The sequence below is a fragment of the Lycorma delicatula genome, chromosome 3 (genome assembly GCF_047948215.1).
Source record: "Lycorma delicatula isolate Av1 chromosome 3, ASM4794821v1, whole genome shotgun sequence".
Taxonomy (NCBI): domain Eukaryota; kingdom Metazoa; phylum Arthropoda; class Insecta; order Hemiptera; family Fulgoridae; genus Lycorma; species Lycorma delicatula.
Window position 1 is genome coordinate 62,805,548 of NC_134457.1, and position 22,022 is coordinate 62,827,569.

Sequence of the window (22,022 nt, forward strand, 5' to 3'; positions counted from 1 at the left end):
AGAAAAGTGGTAACATCAATGTACATTCAAAAGTGTCCAGCAGCTCTTAGGAATGGGAAGACATTTGTAACAAAAGATTAGAAGGGATCTAAGAAAACAAAAAATTCCATAGATTTTTTTGAGTTCAGAGAAAACATTTAAAAGAATTAGGAAAACTTGGAATTAGCTCATTGCTTCTTGATTCTACAAATCTCTGTTTATAATATTTAAAGGCTTAGCTCTATATTATAGCTTATGAGAAATTAAATTAAATTATATGAAAAATAATTTGTCTTGAAGATCAATACAATATTAGTAATGAAGTGATATTTGGATAACATCAAAAGTTCCAGGTTAACTTCAAATCTTATATTCGAATAAGAAAAGAAGCATATCCGGATTTTAATGTATCTACCAAAGAGAGAATCTGCTAAATTTTCAAGGGAAATTTTAAGTTTTTTGGGATAAGAGTGACATCTCAACTTTCACTGTTGGGGAAATGATTTTTATAACCACCAATACTCTTATGCAGAATTTACAAAATTTTCTGGAGTATTATAATTTTCAAACAATATATATTTTTCTTTTTGGTGAAGAGAAGTGAAGAGAATAAAAAGCTCATCAAATGAAAATGCCTTTAAATCATAAATTTTAATTGCAACTTGCCTGTAAATTATGGAAATAAATAATTTACTTTGTTATTCACTAAAAATTTCTTTACCTGCATCTGCATGTAGTTCCGCCTTAACTTAGTTTAAAATTATATTTTAATAAATGATGTCATTTTGTCATAATAAAATTCTTAACAGTTAAGCCAAAAAATGTAATTTTAATAGAACATATGAGATGAAGAGGTAATAATGATTTGAAAATTAACATAATCATCACAGTTTACTTATTTACTAGTAAAGAAAAATTCTATTTTAAACCAAACTTTTGGCATTTTACAATGTTGTTCAGGAGAGGTACAGTGGTGGAAAAGTATGAAGCCATAATTTCTAATAAAAATGAACTCACCTTCCAGCTGCTGTTGATGTAGCATATCATTGATATAATGTGTCACTTCCAATCAATTCTCGGCAATATCATATAAAATACACTTTCATGATTTATTATGCCTTCAAATCTAACACTTGTCTCAGAGATCATTCTGTTATTATTACTTTGTTCTTAGTAGTATATTAAATTCTTAATTTTACAAATTTATTTTTTTTTCATTTTACCTTCAAATAACTTTTGTGAACAAAAAAAAACAAAAACACAAAAAAATGGGGATGTGGTGGTTGTAACTTTTAAAATATATAAGTTTATATGTAAATTACAGTATAATACTATTGCAAACAATAATTCCATTTTAGAATTTAATTTAATCTTCACTGTAGTTATTCCCTCTTTTTAGAGCTTAATTTATTGTTAAATTTATTACAAAATTAAGCTTTATTTGTCACACAACTACTAGTATATCAGAAAATTTAATAACTATCAAATATTACCAAGATATCTCAAAACTTACTGAGAAATCGATTTTAAAAAAAACAAAACTGGGATAGATAATATAGATAAATACATAGAACCTTTGATGTTAATAAATGAACTTTTATTCTGTTTTTCATATACTGAATCGCTTCGTAAAGTATGTTCTGCATTACCTATCCAAATGCTACTTGATCAGAGTAAGATGTGTATTATTACGTACTTAAAATATCATACTCAAATGAGTGATAACTAAAAGAAAGTTGCCAGCATAACAGTAAGTGCACCATTATTTTGATAAGGTAATCTAATTTTTATATTTCCATTAGCAAACACTTCTAACAAGACGTAGCCATTTTTCAATTAAGGAAAATATTTTAAATTCTTTAAGATAAAGCTAAATTTGTTTTTCAGTTTTCTGCAATATTTATAAAACATTTATTTATACCGATAAAACAATTTAGTAGCTGTGGTATCAGTATCAGAGGAGAAACTTGCTTTTTTAAGTTGTACCACACAAATTGTGAAATAGTAGAAATTTCATCATTATTTATTGAATACACAAGTAAATTTAGGTCCTCGCTTCAAGATGTGGAATGCGGAATGCCTCAAGGAAAAATTTTTTGTTTCCTTTAAAATCTAGAGCCGTTCATTACAACTCTTTTCACAGATGATACAACTGTATCTATTTTTAAGGATAGTTTTTAAAATGGAATTAAAAATTGCACAATTGCAGCTTTAAAAAATTATTCACTGGGTGGATTGAAACCGTCTAAATTACAATATGTATAAAACAGTCACATTGTGATTCTCGGGTAGACATAGTGTTTCATGGCCAGAATTCCATTAATGATATTGATGGTATTTTTGTTGTCCGCAAAGGAAAACCTCTGGGTTTTTTATTTTATAAATTACCGTTTTACACTAACTGTGTAATCGTTATTGAATATTTATTATGCCTAAATATTTTCTCGTATAATGTGTAATGTCCAAGTTTTGGGCTTTTTAAAAACATTAGCTTTTAACAGAGAAAAATCATGGGCTATCAGATCATTACTGATGGATACTTTATGAAAAGGTAACTGTATAATCAGTTACTCATCAATTTATTTTACAATTAACAGATTTAGTTTTACAGAAACAATATTGTTCTATTGATGAATTTAAAAAAAAAATACAATATGATTTATCTGCGACCACTTCTACATGTACAGATATTTGTATATGCTCAAAATTTTTTTCAATAGCGATTTCTTTACTGTTATTATTTTGTAGTAATATTTCATAATTAATTTATTTACCTTAACGTCATTCCATGTGTTTGATTACATAATTAATATGAACAAAAATACACATCTACTTCGTTTTTCAAATTTTATAATTTGTTCCGATCAGAAAAACAAATTATAAAAATAAAGTAGCAAGTTAGGTTAAATAATTTGTTATAAAAATCTACCTTACCAACAGTTTATATTATATCCCAAACGCTTTGGGTCATTTGACCATCCACAGTAGAGAGATTTTTTGTAATTTAAAACATTAAAATTAAAAACGTAAGTAAAAAATTATATATTAACTCAACAGGTCTTCTTGGCAGTACAGGGATAATCAAGTTAGACAACTTGATAATGATTAATTTGAATACGAAATCATTTTCAAATTTGATATCTTCCTTTATTAATTTATTGTTAAAACAATATATATAATTTTTTTGAGATTCCTGGTTTTACAAAAATTTTGGAAAATCTATTATGTAAATAAAATTATCCAGGCTGTAATTATGTTTATTTTATAAAATGTGTTTAGCATAAATGGATTTATCAAAACAGCCTTTTCTTTATACATTTAATAAGTTGTTCAGCTCTAATAGAAAAAAACCGTTGGTCATAATAGTATATTGTAGACGGCAGTTTACACGTTTTGAACTATACCCATCTTGTCTATCTAAGATATTTATTTCATTATTTTAGTAAAATTGCTATTGTGTATAAAATTTATATGTTTTTGAAAACTTAACCACTTTATAATAAATATTCAAAAACAAACCCGCCAGTTTCAAAACATTTCTGGGCTCGCTTCTGTAGTGCTTTTGTTGCTCATTTTAGTTCTTCAGGACTGTGCATAAGTTTCTCTGTAGCATCCATAATGCGAACAATTAATTCCCCGTGAGGATGTATTTTTGTTTTATATAAGATATTTTTCACCTGTACCCAGATGAAAAAATCTAGAAGGTGTTATATCAAGTGTTCTTGGTGCCCAGAAAGGTGGACCTCCATGACTGATCCATTTGTCAGTGAAATGATTGATACATTAACCATTAGGTTTGTTTATTTTATCTTTTTTTTTTTTTAATACAAGTATTTGAATGAGTATTTATATATTTTTTCAGATTTCATCACATGTAGGATCATCAAGACAGTGGGAGTACAACACTTATAATTTAAGATCTCATCATCTCTGGTTCAGAAATAAAGGAGCCAAATAGCCCAATAACATCCATTTAGTTGTTTCATATGGCAGTCATAAACTTCATCAAATTATAATTATTTTATTACCTTTATCGATTTGTAAATATCAAAGTTCTTAATGATTAACTAAAAAGCTGTTTACACGGTATATAATGTAAAAACAATATACAAATTAACAAAAAGATGTATTAATCTAAAAATATAGTAAATTCATGTGTGTCATGTTACAATAATATTATTTATATTTAAATTTTGATTCTTTTAAATACTGTTGTTGATGTATTGAAAATCACTTATTTAGATTTGATGGTTGTTCAAATCCACTGAAATTGATGAGACATACTTAAAGACTTGCTAGAATAGTCTACATTCCAAATACTATCAATTAGACATTTTGTAACAGATTTACCATTTTCAAAAATATTTATTCAGCTAATGAAATTACTAAAAGCTAAAATGTTTTTTGAACATAAGTTGTTTAAAATCTTTTCATATCTACTCCTTAACTTAGTAGAGTAAATATGGAACTGTTGAGGTTATTATTTAGAAATCTGTTTTATATTTGCAATTGAAGCTGTTAAATAATATTTAAAGTTTTGCTGAAACTGGTTCCTTCGGGTTAAAAATGATTTGTAGAAATGCATAATTTAATTTTCACCTCTTTGGTTTCGCTGTATTTTGTAAATAAATGTTCCTTTCATTACAAAATGACCTTCGGAACTGTCATTTTCATCACTTCTGTTTATTTTTTTCAAAGAAACTTTTTTAAGATAAGTTTTTATGTTTTGTGTGCCACCAAAACAGCTAACTGAATCATATAAAAAGTTAACCATACTTTTAATTCTCATTGGCTGCATTTCAAAATTTTATCTTGAAAAGTCAGAAAAATCTTTTAAAAGATAGAGCATATTTTTAATTTAAATTGTGAAAAGTGTGAAGCTTTAAAAAAAAACAAACAACTTCCTATTCCTTACTTTTTACTTTTAACTTTTAATTTTTCAAAACCCTATTTTTAGAAAAACGAACTATAACCAACCATGTGAAAAGTTATTAAAAACTCAAAAAAGAGTTCCCAGAACCATAGCTCTTTTTCATGAAGTAGGTCAAATTATTTACCTCAATTATGTAAATGAGACCAGGTATGTCAGAATTTTAGGAGAAAGTAGCAAATGACATACAACATTTTCTGAATTGAAAAACCAATAATTTTATGAAACTTACTGGTAAATATAAAGTGTAACTTGCTTGAAAATAGAATTTGAAAAAGTAGGTGTTCTATAGCAGTTTTCTGCATGCAAAGTAGTTATATATGTATATATATAATACATAAATATTTATGTTAATAATAAAGATTGATATTAACAAAAAAAAAAATAATAATCATTTAGAAAACAATCAATAAATATGAAAGTTATTAAAATAAATATGAAGTAAATCACCGGAAATTCTTCAGGGAAATAATTTGAGATTGTAATAAAAAAAAAAAAAAAAAAAAAAAAAAAAAAGAATAGATTGGGCTAAAATAACATGCTCAAGTAAAATTACTCCTTTCCTTTTATTCATCTACATATGTACGCAGAAGTATGTGTATATAAAGACCAAGTATTAATTTAAAAAACATAGTTCAAATCCAACATACTCTTGACCGACCAAGTTCTAAGTCTCATTTTTCATTAAGTTTAAACTAATTTGTCTCTAATATGTTAGTCATATTAGAGGCATATTATATGTGTCAAGATATGTTAGTTCAAGTTATGTATCTGCCTAAGTGAAAAAACCCTTAAAAAATAAAAAAAAAGAACATCAGTCTTGTGATTGAGAATGGTTGCAAGTGTGATAAAACTTTTGAAGTTATAAACATTATAATTTTTACATTTGGTTTGATTTGTTGTTTTGAAGTTATACAAGAAGATTCATTACTATATTCCCATTAACATGTAATGACTGTGCGACTTGTCAATCAGTGATAAGTGAAACATGTAATTATATATGATTAAAGATTTACTTTTTCTTATCTTCAGACAGTAGTAAAGGATCCTGCTTGGAATATTTTTTTTTTTATCAAAGATGTTCATGGACTATTTTGCGCAGGAGAGTCCTTTAAATCTGAAGTGTTATGTGTAATTATTTAAGTGAATTATCTATTCTTCCAGATTTTAGTTCCTATTTTGCTTATTTCTTTAGTCTGTAGAGAAGGTTAGCCTGAACTGTTTTTGTATGAATGTTCAGTTTTCCTTCATAGAGTGTCATTTTGTACACTTTTCCATTTATGTAAGTTTTCACTTCCATGTACAGCTTAAGCTTATTTTTAAGAATTTTAATTACAAATATGTTGAATATTTAAAAAATTCAGATAAAATCAAACTGTACAGCAAAATTTAAGTATCCAGGTCAGTTACCAAGAAACCTTTCCACAAAAAATAGCTATATTGCTAAAAAACAGCTAATTAGCTAACAGCTAAAAAAAAAGTACAAAATAAATTAAAAATAAATAAAATTAGTAAAAAATATATTACTTTACTGATAGTCTGAATGAATTTTTAAAATTAATAAAAAGAAATCTGAACCTTCTGAAAGAAATATTCAATTTATGTATAATCTTTTATCTGTAAGCAGACTCTTGATATTTGCCAATTTGAAAAAAAAAAACATTAACCATTTCTATAGCATTTCTTAGCACCTGCAGCTCTTTCTGGGATGGAGAATTCTATCTTCAGAAATCATATGGTTTTCTTCTTCTCTTTCATAAAAAAATAGCTACCAGAGTATTACAATTACTAATCCTTTGGGGTGCACCAGATTAATGCATGAATTTGTCATGTATCTGGTGGTGCAGTTTAGATAACTTCTGCATAACAGTATATCATGTTCTCCTTGTTCCTTTATGTTGTGTGCAATATGCATTGTAGATTTAAACTATATATATATTTATTTAAAGTACAATTAAAAGATGTTTTATATAGAAACAATATTACTGTTGATGAATTAAATAAAATACGTATTTAAAAAAAGAAAAAAAATTATTTTTATCCTGTTCAACATATATATAAAGTACAAGTAAGAATTTATCAGGGGTGCAACTTTTTAAACCTAAAAATTATTTTTTTGTTTAGTAGTGGCAAATTTTTTAAACAGATTGGAGTAGAGAATTGTAAAATTGCTATTTGGTTTACAAATAATTTCAAATATGATAACAAATAATTTCAAATGTATCATGATTTTATAAATTTCTTCTTTTGGTCATTCTTTATGTCTGCTAAACTGTCATTTATTTATTGATTTTTTTTCATAAACAGTAACAATTCCACTGGATGAAGTCTATGAAGATTGGAAGAAAACTATTGGTCCATATCAGATCAAAGATATTGCTGAACATTATGGTATATTTAATGATTTGTATGGTGATGCTTTCTTTTTACCTATTGTCATTATGGATATATCTTACAAGTCTAATGAAGGACTTGTTCCAGTTTTTAGAGGAAATGATGTAAAACCTTCACAGGTGTGTATGTAGAGGGCTGTTTATGAATTGTCTTGGTTGAGTAATAAAGATAAACAAAATAAATTGAAAAAATTATTATATAAAGTTATATATACTTATATTACTTCTCGACATAATCCTTGCCCAAATTTAAACACTTTTCATATTGTGATACCAGCTTGTCTATTCCATCTTCAAATATTGGTACTGACAAAGCACCCATCCATTTGTTGACAACATCCACATTCATCATTGCTTTTGAAGTGTCGAGTAGCCTGCCAATTCTTCAATTTTATAAACAGATGAAAATCGGTTGATCCAAATCAGGGCTGATAGGGGATAAAATCAGCCATGTATACTTGCTTAGTACACCCTTAGTGGTAGCGGCGGTGTGAGATCATGCTTGCATTGTTATGAAAAAACACAATTACCTTCACTAATGTCCTTCACTATTTGTTGTGTTTTAAGCTTTGACAGAGTTTTAACAATAAATTGCCTGCATTTGTTGTTGTGCCTGTCTTGATAAATTACCTCTACCAACAAAATTCCTTTACAATCTGAAAAGTCAGAATTTTTTGTTGAATTTTTGGGCTTGTTCGAAGATTTTGTGTATCCACTGTTTGGATTGGTATTTGTTTCAATACTGATAAACTGAATCCATGTCTCAACCTAGTAGCTATACTGTCAAGAAATTTACTTCCTTTATTCTGGTGTTGCTGAAGAAAAGTCTATGCTGTTCCCCTTCTTTTAATTCTGTAAGCATCTTTAATTTGTTTTGGTACTTGTGCAAAGTTATTAGTAAACCTTGCATTAAACCTTTATGAATATACTGTAACTTTTATACATAAAAATATTCTTTATTATTTATATTTTTGTTTCATGATAAATTATGGTTTTTATTTATTTATTGTTCATTAATATGTAGTTGTTAATCTAGCTCCCTGTACAAGTTACTGCTTGTCTAACAAATTCTCATGACTTCATGTGGGTGGTCCCAATCATAACAGTGTCATTTTGCTTAACACTTACAGAGGGGCAGATAAAAATTTTGTACTTGTGTTCTGCTTGACTTGTCATTTTGTGAATGAGAAAGTCATTGCTTCCCTGAATTGATGTTAAGGAATTAATTATGTTCTTGTCCTCTAATTTAAACACAAGCTGGGTTTCCCTTAGCTTATGCATTACCATATATGTGTGTGCTGTCTTTTAAATATTTATTTAAATTGTCATCTAATTTCAATTTTATAACAAAAACTTTACTTCATTTATAGGCGTCAGCTGCTCCTGAAGTAGTTTATGAAGCGCCATCTAATACTTTGTGGACTCGATGGTCATAACAAACCCCGATGGTCATCTTACACATGATAATGCTGAATATGTCCACTGGTTCATGTAAGTGAATTGAAATAACATTTGTTTGTCGTGAAATAAGTAATGGTTAAGAATTTAAAAATGACTAAAAATGGGTTGAGCTAGGTAAAACTACATACTCGTACAACTTAATGGTTTTGTGCTGGAGTATCCTTAGATTGTAATTGTTGCGATCTAGTTTCTTGATTGAAAAAAATTGTGTCTGGAAAAAGCCACCACTTTAATAAACCTTACATAACTGTAGTTAAGCTGTTTTCATTTTGCTTTTCCATTAGATGAATCAACCTGCATAAAAACTATCAAATTTTTTTAAAGTCATCATTCGAGTTATTGTCTATAATTTTTTACATTTATTTTAAAATAGTTGATCTTTTTAGCTTTACAGCATAGACTCCCTATACTATGTTGCCGGAATATATCAGGCTATTAGGCTTGATGCATGCTGTTTCTACATACTCAAAATTACTAAGAATTTCTATTGCTTACCTGTATAATATTTCTGTTATAATCTTAAATTAAAGTAATTAACTATAATATGCAAAACTCAATCACTTTGTGGATTGTAGCTTTCTGTTGGGCCTTTGGAAAGACTTCTTTTTCCAAATCTGGTTTGCGACAGAGTCCATCTGTGATCCAAGTTAACTGGAACATCTAGTTAAAAAACATTTGAACCACATCTGCTTTGTGTCATTTTCCGACTAAATAGGCTTCTGATACTAGATCCACCTCTGATCCTTTCTTACTGAGAAAGGCCAGGGGAGTTCACATCATAAAGAGTACTTGTTGCGGTCTTCTGATTGACCTACATTTATTGATCAGTTGGTTGTGCCCCACTGATTTTTACAGTATCCGAGCAGGGACCGATTTGCTTAATACGTGCACTGACGTATCTTTTTTCAATGTCTTTGATATCTTTCCCTTTTCTTATAATGTGCTGGTCAACAGATTTAACTTTTAGACAGTTTTAACATCTGCAGATGTACAGATGCTTTAATAGAGCAGATAATACCCGTGATTCTCTCAGCTCTTGTCAGATTTTAAAAAACTAGGCTAACCAAAAACTACTAATTTAAAAAAAAATAATGTTTTGGTTAATGTAGTTAATAGGTTTAATGGTTTAATGTTTTGGTTAATTGGTTTAATAGTTGGTAATGGTTAATTTAATGTAGTTTTGGTTAGCTTGGGATGACGATATGTTCAAATTATTATTTGCTGCTACTAGTGTGACGGAATTTTTCCTTGATGTTTGAGTGTTAATCTTTGTAGCCTCAAAATAGCTAATCGTCTTCAGTGTTTTTGTTTCTTTTATATTATTCATTTTTGTTTCTAACCTGATATCTTATATATATATAAAGTAAATGAATTAGTGTAATTTATAATCCCTTATCAAATATTTCAGTGGTACCTGAAATACCTGGTTCAGATGTTAAAAAGGGTGAAGTAGTTTGGGATTATTTGCAACCTTTCCCTCCTCATGGAACTGGTTATCACAGATATATATTTGTACTTTATAAACAAGATAAGATAATTGATTTTTTTAAGTTAAAAAAGCCATCTCCTTGGTGAGTAATATTATTCTGATTTACTGTTCCTAAGATTTTCTTTCTGTGATCATTTCATTAATAATTTCAAAAAATATATTATTAAAGGTGTTTTATTATATTGTGTGCTTCAATGATAGAATGTTATATCTTATACTGCTTCTGAGAAATTACTTGTAGTTCACTCTAAGAGAATCCTTTACATTGCTGTGCTATCAGTGTATTTTAATTTCTCTCTTGCTGCAGACATGGTCCAAGAACTTAGGTACATCATGTTACATATAGCAGTGATAAGGATTTGTGCATTATATTCTGGAACAGCAAGTTCAGATTCATTTGTTCTTTTATTATTAAGTTGTCATCACTTAACTCCCGATTCACATTTTTTAACATAGAAAGTCACTTTAAAAAATGGAAAAGAAAAAACTAGTTATATCAATTAGTTATGCTTTTATATCAATAAATGCTTATATATTTATTATGCTTTGCAGGGAGTTACTTATGCATCTGTACAATTTCTTTTAAATTGAGCAGTATTATTGTAAAGTTTGATAGAATAATATACAATACCGAGTCGCAGTGCCCTTTTTCAATTAAAATTCTTCATACTGCCCAATGCTAAGCAAAAATATGTCTACTCATAAGCAAGAGATAAAAATAAATAAAACTTGTGTATCTTCATTATTTTTTTACTTTATTAACATTAAATTAATAATTATAAATGTCCTTTATAAAAAAAATTACTTTATGTTTTGTTATTTGTGAGTTAAAAAGAGGTGTAAACAAATTAGTATATGCAATAATTTAAGTTAGTAATTCATTTAAAGATAATTCATCTATAATCATAAAATAAAAAATACAGAAAAAGTATTGAGAGATGACAATAAAGGTTGCAATTGTAACCTTTAAAAAAATAATAAATAAATAAGTAAATAATAATTAATAATAATAATAAATAAATAATAATAATGAATAAAAAAAAAATAATAAAAAAAGTAATTTGTACAAATTGTGAATATACAGAGCTCTGATAGACAAGCTCTTTTAATAATTGTTTTTCAGTGATTTCAGAAAAACAGCTAAAATTCTCCAGTTGATGATTTAAGTTGCCATAATGTATTAATGACAATTTTAATTTTAAACTTTATGTAAGCCAAACATGGTATATATGAGGTATGTTAAAAAAGACAAATAAAAAATTTATTAATGTTGGCTTTATTACTCATCAACCCCTTTGAGCAACAAAATAAATTTTATGTGGCTTTAACGAACATAAAAAGTACTTACTGCTGTAAAAATGTAAGATTTTGCCACCTGTTCTGCATCTGATTTTCGGGCCCCAAAAGTGAGACATTTTCAAAATCTTACGATCTGGCATTTCTATTTTATAAGTACCACTAGTACCTAAGAGTTAAAAGGTAAAAAAAAACAGGCTTGTTACCCTAAGCCCTTCATTATTAATTTGGGCCCAAAATTTGAAAAAAAAAATTTGTAAATGTAGTTTAAGTAGACATTACAAGATTTGGTTATGCAACAAAATGAATCTTGAGTACAGTAAGATGAAGTTCCATCTTTACTTTTTCCAAAAAGCTCTTTTTGACCTCTCTGTGATGTAAAATAAGAATGGTACAGCTCACGGAAAAAGTGACGAAAATGGCGATTTTTACCTGTTTGTGAGTTAGAAAATAATGTAATACCCAAGAAAAATATTTTTAAGAATATAAAAAAAAAAATTTTGCCACTACAAGGTGGGTAGTTATTGTATACCTATTATCATCAAAATCAGAATAGTGATGCAATCAAATTTTTGAAGATGTTTTGAATTAAAATGGAATATCTCGATATTCTTTTGTTATATGTACTATCAAAAAGGTTTTAATTAATTTTTGTTTAGTTAAAATATAAAAATTGTTTTGCTTACAGTTTGGAGTTGGATAATAGAATATTTCATACTTATGATTTCTATAGAGAACATCAAGATGTCTTAACTCCTGCTGGATTATCATTTTTCCAATCTGACTGGGAGCCTTCATTGACAGATTTCTTTCATAATACACTTAATATGAAAGAGCCAATATTTGAATATGATTTTGATCCACCTTATGTAAGAAAGCAAGAATGGTTCCCCTTAAGGAAAGCTTTTAATATGTGAGTAATAATATTAATTTTTTTTGTTTAATGTTGTTGCAGGTTTCTTAGATCTTTTAAACTTAGTATAGGGTGATTTTAAAATTTTGTAAATGTATCAAGATTTAGTCAGAATACTTACAGAATCAGTTGAAGTGTCATTTTGTAGTAAAAGTTCCTTCACCAAGAACATTAGCAGTGTGTGTTCAGTTTAGCTAGCAAAATAGCTACTCTCTTTCACAGTGGTGTGGATCACGTTCTGATTTCATGCAGCTAAATCTAAAACTACAGTTTTCATATGTGGTACTGATTTGCTTGGCATTTCTCCCGCCACCACCCCATTTGGTTGCCCTAAAGCATAAGACCGAATGTCTGTGCCACAAATGGCTACTGAGCCTCGAAACAGTTAGGGACCAGTGTCCTAAATAGTTCCTAGAGCTTACCTAACAGCTTGAGCGATCTAAGTGTGGTGCCATAAAATTTACTTTGTCAAGACAGAAATTCGCTGCCACACCTAGGTTGCTGAATGCCAGCAAGTACCTGTCCACCATATTAAAACACTTGGAGCCCTAATTGCCTGCTGGTGGTCAGCCATAAGGTAGCTTCCCACAGCAGTGCGCTAGGAATCATTCCCTTAAGTAAACTACTGATGTCGGTTGAACATAGCAACCACATCAAGGAACTCCCACATGGTCCGACAATGCGGCTCTCGCCACATTGACTTGCCACTTGTGAGTGGCCAAAGTTCCAGGGTGGCCGCTTGGTCTCTGGCCCCTCCAAGAGTAGAGCAGTCAAACATCAGATGTTTTTGATTAGACCTCCCTGCAGACGCACAGCTGATCAGCTGCCAGGCAGAACTGAAACAGATATTGGTTCAAATTAACGTGGTTGGTGAGCATCTGCGCACCCATTGCCCTTAAAAACAAACTCGAGGCATACCATCACCTCAGATCCCATATAAACTTGGCTCTTCCCTTATTTGTGGTGTCCCATTCCAGCTGCCATGCTTCCATCATGAGGCTCTGCAGTCTCTTTTGCAGGCGGAAGATGGGCAACAATGAAATTTAGATCCGGTGCATTGTGATCGCCATTCCGTTCTGGTACTGGCCCGGCCTCTTTGCAATCTCCACATGGCTGCCTGAACTTTCACCACTAAATCGATTAGGAGAGTCTTTCCCAATATGGTGGTAGCCTCGGCTGATTTTACGGCTTATTAAACAGCCTTTATACTTAATGTAGGGGTTTCGACTGTACGATAATTTTTCTGCACCCTTGACAATCTTAAACTTTGTCTTGGGCACAGAAATCTTTAAATTTTGAATGTCCATCTAGCATTCCACAGTTGACAAGACCGCTTGCACTCAATCTTCCAGCTGCAGTCATGAATTACCGTGAACTAAAAGGAGACAGTCGTTGGCGAAAGCCTGGGTTGTGTGTGACCCCTTCTGGGAATGTCAATCCCAGAAACCCGTCAAATACCAAGTTCCACAGCAGGGAACCGAGAATGGAACCCTGCGGGCTTCCCCTGGTGAAGGATTTTTCCACAGCTAGGTGCACATGATTAGACAAATAGTCATGAACTACGGTCTGCAGAGCTACGGGAACATTGCGGCATTCCAACTCATAGAGGACAGAACTCCATCACAATGAAGGAAATTCTGCCTCTATGTCTATCAAAATTGCCAGAACATATTTACAGTCGGCGCTTTCCACCTCGGCAAGAGCATTTAAGATGCAATCCACAGTGCCAACCCCTTTCTTGAAGCCATACAGGCCTTGATTTAGAAATGAATTCATATTGATGCTTTCCCAGAGCCGTTCCACAACCACCCTTTCAAGCAACTTGCCAATTACTGGCAAGAGGCTGATAACTGCCAACCTCGCTAGGATCCTATCCTGGTTTTAAGATCACCCTCACCAAAGCTACTTTCCAACAAGTTAGGAAGCAGGCCCAGCTAAGGCATCCTGTGAACAACCTGCCAAGCAGCTCTCTTATGACAGGCAGCTGATGGTAAAATATCTATGTTCTATGGGATCCACAGCCTGTATGCCAGGGAAGGGTGCAGCCCTCGTCCTAATGCCGATCTCTGTTTCACCCTTCGGAGCGTCTGAATACAGTATCCAGGAACGCCTGGTAAGTCGCCACCGAGTTAAAGTGTGTTCATGACCACCAAACCCACATCGACCACTGGATAGCACATGCAATGGCTTGGGCTGGTTACATAATTTTGCAAGCTGCCAGGGGCTGCACTCCAACTCGCGCATGTAGTCTTGCCATAACTTGAGTCTGGCTTCCTTGATGGCATGAACATACTTATTATGGGCGCGCTGGTAGATTCACAGATGCTCAGCGCGCACGTCATCAACGATAATCCCCATTAGGGGGCGACGCTGGTATCTTCTCCTAGCGGACCTAACTCTTATGTGCAGCATGCTAAGATCAGAGGTACTCATATGTGGTATAATAAGGATCTTCTAAGCAGATGTATAATTTATTCTTGGTAACAGAATTTTGTCAAGACCAATTTTTCTGTTTGTCTTTGTAGTTTTGATGCTACTGTGGATGAGGTTAGCAGAGTTTTGTGTCTAATCCGTGTAAATTTATGCAACAATATTTGTAAAACATGCTGATCTCCACGGCATAGTGGTGGTATTTCTTTTGTCTGGAAGGTCTCAGGTTCATACGTTAATTAGGTGTGGTGTTTTTCATATGCTACATAATTTGATTTCCATATCCCCCAAGTACAAGCTTTGAATTTGATATTAGTAGTAGTGGTATTCTTAACCGGTATGATCAAACAAATGTTTGGAGTGTGTTAAACATTGGAAAAAACTTATGGGATTAGTGTGGTTTGATATTATTAAGAAATTAATAATAAGAGTCATTACAACTGGGTCATAACAACAGAGGACATAAGAGACCTCTGTGTGGAACTGTCAGATAGAAGGAAGTGAAGTTCCCTAAAAAACATTATCTCCACTGATTGACATTTTAGGTCACCAGTTGGACAATAAAAAGATCTGGAACAGCAAAAAACCAGTTGAATATAGAGCATATTAACACAAGTGCATTAAACTTTTATGCTGTTAGCGAAGTTAAAGTGTACACCCCCGTCTTTTCATTGAGAATATTGTAAACTGTATTGTGTTCATGGATATGTTTTAAATTTTCTCATTCTATATTTGAGCAAGAATGATTACCCTTTCATTTGGAGCTAGATGGTGCTCTACCATCCAAAGCCCAAGATTTTCTGAGTAGATCTACCAATCTACTCAAGCCGGTAGACCAGTCAGGCTAGCTTAATTTCCATCTTGTTCCCCAGATTTGACACCACTCTTATGTGTGTTTATTGAATTTCAAATGTTTTCCATCCTTAACGTCCAACTTTGCTGTACTAAAAAACTGAATCGCTGCCTCAGTTGTAGAAATTATGCTGGATATAATGAACCAAGTTTGTAAAGTTACTCATGACTGCTTCATTTTTTCTGTACTTGTAGGTTTTTGCTTTAACGTAAAGTTCTACTCTGATTCTGGAAAGTCATTGCTTAATATTTTATTACTTTTACATTATATTCAGTTATCTTTCTTGCAATTTTCTGAAATTTAATTTAATTTTCTGTGCGAATTATTTTCTGTATGATGTATCTGCTGAGTATAAACGAGCCCTTAAAATATCCTTGCTTGCCTGATACTCTCACCCAATTTTCACTTAACAACATTTTCTGTCATTTATTCCTACTCTCTGAGATTATAGTTGTGTGACTATCACATTTTTAGGATAAAATGGTTGCTGACCCTATTTTCTGTTGGTGTTGAATACCCAACTTTCAATCATTGATTACTTAGTTTTTCGGGGTTCTTTTGCTTATAGCTGAGTATTTTCAAAAACAGATTTATTCCATATTGTTATTACAAATTTTGAAATTTTCCTGAAAATCGTACAGTATTGAGAGTTCTTTGATATTATTAGTAAAAATTAACCTGAAATTTTTATTTACCATTAATATTATTTGGGCTAATGCGCATGTACTTTTTAAAATAAGTGAGGTTTAAATTATACTTGTAAAGTAAAAATCAGTCTTGTTCATTGTCTAAATATGACTTCAGATGATGCTTATAAAAGCACCCATGATCCTCAGGAATTGGTTCGTTGGCTTTAGTTGTTAGCATTTTGCTAAATTTACTTCTTTTAATTTCTAAGTTCTAATTGCTAAGACATTACAAGTGATATGTAACAATTAGATTGTAAGGTATGCAGTTGACTGTAGCTCTAAATAATTTTGTTTATTCAAGTTGCCTGGTTGGTTTGGTTGTCTGTAATCAGCTGCCTTTTTCATTTGTTGTCAGTTTTGGTGTGCTTAAAATCATAAAACAAATAACTATAACTTAGAATTAAATAGATTAATTATTGTATTTTTATTAAAAAAGCGTAAAATAAATAAATTAAGAAAAAATGACTTAGTACCTGAATTTAAATTTAGTTTTCTAAATTCCTGATATTAATTTTCTAGATTAAATTTAAAAATAAATGGACATACAAGTGGTACTATGCATCCTAGTAGAGTTTGTTGTCATCTTCATTGTGAACTAATATATTTACTAAGACACACTAAGAGAATAATTCTATGGAAAGCAGTAGCTGTAACTGGGGATTTCACATTAGCTTTTAATTATACTTAATTCAGTTGATATCTTTATTTGCTATGGTGTGTATATTACATGATAGTATAAATTTGAAAAATAATAAATACATTTTAAATTATGGAGAAATGGATAATTATGTTAATCGTGTCAACATTAAAATGATAAGGACTGCCCTTTATCATTCAGATAAAAATATCCATTTGTTTTATGCTATGTTTTTTTAATATTTCAATAAAATTTAGTGCGTTTGGAAGTAATAGTTTAATTACGAGGGTTGCTTGTTGATGTACGCTCTCTCATTCTGTTGGACACCATTGTTACGGATTCGAGAATGCATGGTATGTCAGAATGTCTTAAAATAATGTGTAGTGATTGAATTTTTAACAATGAAAAAAGTGATGAGGTGAGATTCATCTACAATCCCATGTTAGGTGATGAAACTGTTGATTGAATTACTGTGAGTAGGTGGGTAATAAAATGTGCATCACAAGCTGGTAAGGTGAATATCAATGATAAACCTTAGAATGGTCAGTCAGTGTCTGAAACTGATAAGTACCAAAGGAGGTAGATGAATAGATCAGAATGACCGTTGTATTGCAGAACATCTCAAAATAATGATAGACACATTGTTACAAAATTGGACTAATAATCTGTTCACATTGGGTGGGATGCTAACTCTCAAAAAAGAACAAACATTGTAAGGAATTTTGTGAACAGCTTATGAAATTTTATTGTGACGAGGGAGATGACTTCCTTTTCAGTATTGTGACAGGGGATGAAACTTGGGTTTATTATGGTGACCAGAAGAAAAACAACAGCATGGAATACCAGCACTACAGTTGGCCCACAATCAAAAAATTCAAAACAACCTTCAAAAAAAAAATTCTCTTGACAATATTCTGGGATTCCAAACATTCATATGTGACTGTAAATTCTGTGCGATTACATTAAGAAATTAAAAACATCTTACGAGATGTGTGTCATGTTGAGATCCTTGGAACCAATAATACTGCTCAGCCACACACATCGCTTACAACCGTCAAGGCTCTTGTGAAGTTGAAATTTGATTTCAACCTGTTTCACAACCTCCATATTCACCAGATTTGGAGCCCTGCGATTTTCACTTCTTTATGCAACTAAAGAGTGGTATTAAGGGTATTCATTTTACTAGGGTTGATGAACTGAAGGATGCAGTGAGATCGTGGTTCAAGGAAAGATCGCCAAAATTCTTCATTGGTGGAATGAGGAAACTTGTTCACATTTGGGACAAGTGTGTAGCTGTAAATGGTAACTACATGAAAAAATAAATGGGTGTTTTTATAGCAAATAAAATGTCCTTTTATCCCGTAATTGTTTCATTCGATTATCTCTTTTAATTTGTTAGTTAAAATGTGAGTGTGTATACATTTCAGCCACCTCTTCTATGTTAAAATGTTGCTTTTTATCAGGTCTGTGAAAAATTTAAATGCTTCATATAATATTTTTTTTACATATGTTTGGACTGACAAGCTAAATACTGACTAGCACTAAACTCATTTTGAATTTTTTGAATGCTCAAGCTCCTTGGTAATAAACTTAAAATATTAATTTTTTCCTGGGTTGATGTAACTGTTTTCATTTTATTCTATATTTTAATGATTAATTCTTCATATTCCCTACCTAAATCATAATTTTTTGGTACTAAACTGTTTTCTTCTGTAGAAATATTTAAATCAAAGGAATCATTTAATTTACTGGTAATTGATGCGGCTATTTTTGTAACTTTATTTTTAAAATTGGTTCCTTTGCGCTGCTTGATAATTTTTTAATCTTAATGAGGGAAATGCCAAGTGCTGAACAAGCTTTAATCAGAGACTTGACTATAACACATTGAGGCTCAAATATATCTTGACATTCCGGTTTGCTTTCTGTATAATGTTGTGGTTTTTGTATTTTGTTTAAGTATCTTGTACACAACGCTCTGCATTGAATTAATTTTAAATTTTGATTGCTTGTTGAAAGTGTCAAATATATTTCTTAAGCAGTTTAGTGTGACAGCTAAACGGGTCAGAGCAACTTTTCGCATTAGTATGAAAATTATTTATGTAAATATTCGGTTTTATGAAAAGTACAGATATTTTTTGTTTCAGTTCATCCACTTCTTGAAATGTATCAATGTTATTTGCTGTTCAGTAAACTCAAAAATATCGTGCAATACTGAAGATCTATTGTTAAGTCAATTTGTGACATATTGTTTCATTGCGAATGCCAATTGAACACTCCATAATTCGTTTTTATAAAATGCAAGGGTTCTTACAATAACATTAGTATAAATTATAAAACTATAATATAACTGCACTTCACTTTGTCTTATCTCAGTTTATCTACAGCTAAAATAAAAATTTATCTAATTAATAAAATTAAAAATAAAAGATATCGCATAAAAGAGAAGTATACGTTAGTGTAAAAGTGTATATTATCTAACCGCAGTACAACTGTGCAACGTTAATGTTCAAGCTTTTTAATCTTCATTTTTTTGTTTTTATTTATTTACCATCAGTCAAACTTACATATTGAACATATTTTTTTTGGGGGGGGGGGATTAAGCCAGCTATGGACCACATAAAATAATGTCTTCTGGTTTATTTTTTTCTCCCATTATTTTTTCATTCTTTCTGCGTATTTGTTCTTTCTCTCCTTTGACCATTTTGCTTTTCCTTCTTCACTATTTCAAACTCAGCTTTTTATATTTTTTTGTTCGAATCCTTTTTTTCCTTTATTTCCTGTACTTGATCCTGTTTTTTCTTTTACCTTCTAGAACCACCGGTAGGTATTGCTTCAGATAAGATGAAACGGCAATTATTTTGTAGCGTGTTAAATTACCATGATGCCAAAAAAAAACAAAATCCAATAATATTTCCTTTCATCCGGAGCTCCTGCATACAAATCCCGGTCTGGCATTTGTATGCAGGAGCTCCGGATGAAAGGAAATATTATTGGATTTTGTTTTTTTTTGGATACTTTTGGTTCAGCCGATTACAATCAAAAGGAGTGGTGCTCAAGTAGATATTACAACAGTCCTAAATCCAAAATTTCAACATTCTACGACTAATAGTTTTTAATTAGTTTTTAAGGGCAGAAGTAAATTTTTTAGACTTTGCTACATTAAAGGCATAATATATATGTGAAGTTTACAATTTTTTTTTTTTTACTATTACGTTCGTGTTTCCAAAAAGCATACAGGTATTGGTTGTTTCTGATGCTTTACACAAACAATTTAATTTAAAACGCGGGCGCATACCGCAATTAATTCGCACGGGTGTGGCGGCATCGGTCGGTACTAACTAAATTAATGTAATTTCACAACTTACAGAATACAAATTTCGCTTGTACGGTCGGCAGACTGTTGGTGGCGACTCGTAACTAAAATTAGTAGGGGTGCTGTTCTAGAAAATTTTTTATGGGCATTTTCAAGGCATTGGTTAAAGTTTTCTACAAAATAAAGGAACCGAAAAGAAAGATTAATCAATTAGAATAGATGGTAGCAGGATTATAATCTAAATGTACACTTTATCACAATCCAGAATACGGTACACGATTTTTAAGTACGTACTTTAAAATCGCATTCGGTTTAACCGAATAAATAATAAAATGTCAATACAGATAATATTTATAAAATGTCAATACAGATAATATTTTTTAGTATTATTAGATAATAACAATAAAATGACCGCTTAAAAACACTATAGTCAAACAGTGCTTAATTAAAATTTTTATGTACACAAAAACAAATACGTAATTAGATTTTATTAATTACTTTTTCTTTCGCCCTTCCAGCGTGTTTTTGGACAAATTTGGCGATCAAAAACCCATTCATTAGATGGCTTGCCGCCATCTTCTGATCATTACTGAAAAAACACCTAAACCGCCTTCATATTCCTTCCACCAAGTAAACTAGAAAATGAACGAACAAAGAACATTCCATACACACGCGGAGTAAAAAAAAAACTACCTTTCACCAGCACGCCTGGGTCGGCACTGTGCGGGAGCGACAATGCTCTCTCCCTCGTCTCGTGTGCAACTTCCTATGTGCACTTGCGCACAACGGCCAAACACCATCCGTTCGAATTTTTTATGTTTTTGTGGTTTGGCCTACTCTGGACCACGCAAATCATTGCTTCTGGTTTCTTTTTCACTCAATATTCTTCCATTCTTTTCTTTTTGTGATCTTTCTCTCTCCCGACCATTACACTTTAGTGGCAATTTTGTCGCGTGTGAAAATGCTATGTCTTTCCGGGATTCGAATCCGGGACCTCCAGATGTAAGGCCGAGACGCTACCACTTGTGCCATAGTAGTATAGAAACCTCATATCAAGCCCCACTTTGACCTTTGACCCTTAGAACCAATTTGGCGCTTGAACATGAGGTCATGTTTTCCAGTTAAATTTGTACGCCGAAAGAGTGGATTTACTGCAAAATACATAGCAAAACACGGGTTTAAGATGCCTCCAAAATTACAACAAAAACCAACAATCAAAGTGGGGCTAGAACCTGAGGGTCTCTTTTCACTGGTTTATTCGAATACATTAAAGAACGGCTACTTTCAGTGATAAATGTGTGTTCAGGTTAAATTTACATGTTGAAACAGTTGATTTACGGAAAAAATTTAACGCTGTAAATATATAACGATGTTCTGCATCGATCATCATTACTTTCAGTGAAAGCGGGTTTTGTGGATTTTAAATTTTTTATAGTTGTGATAGCTAATTATTGACAGCTGATGTTATTTTATTTATATTTTACATAAGAAACGAGATTTCTCAGACATATCTTTCGTTAAATAAAAATATGGCGTACCTCAAAAACGGTGTGTCTTCGGCCATTTTTAACGCGATTTTTAAAGGCTTAACCCCCATGGCGATCACCCGGTACGATAGGTCCTAGCCCCATGCGTCTAG

The 22,022-nt window shown here is 31.3% G+C and overlaps 1 protein-coding gene and 1 long non-coding RNA gene across 2 annotated transcripts in view; one reads left to right on the forward strand and one right to left on the reverse strand.

Moving 5' to 3' along the window:
• Positions 1-22,022, reverse strand: part of LOC142320900 (uncharacterized) — a 192,877-nt gene that overhangs the window by 162,933 nt on the left and 7,922 nt on the right. The window lies entirely within an intron of this gene.
• LOC142320751 (large ribosomal subunit protein mL38-like) lies at positions 5,050-20,944 on the forward strand. The gene is given in 7 exon segments (XM_075358744.1): positions 5,050-5,059; positions 7,217-7,422; positions 8,673-8,726; positions 8,729-8,792; positions 10,175-10,334; positions 12,237-12,461; positions 20,902-20,944. Coding segments are annotated over 7 exon segments (762 nt in total).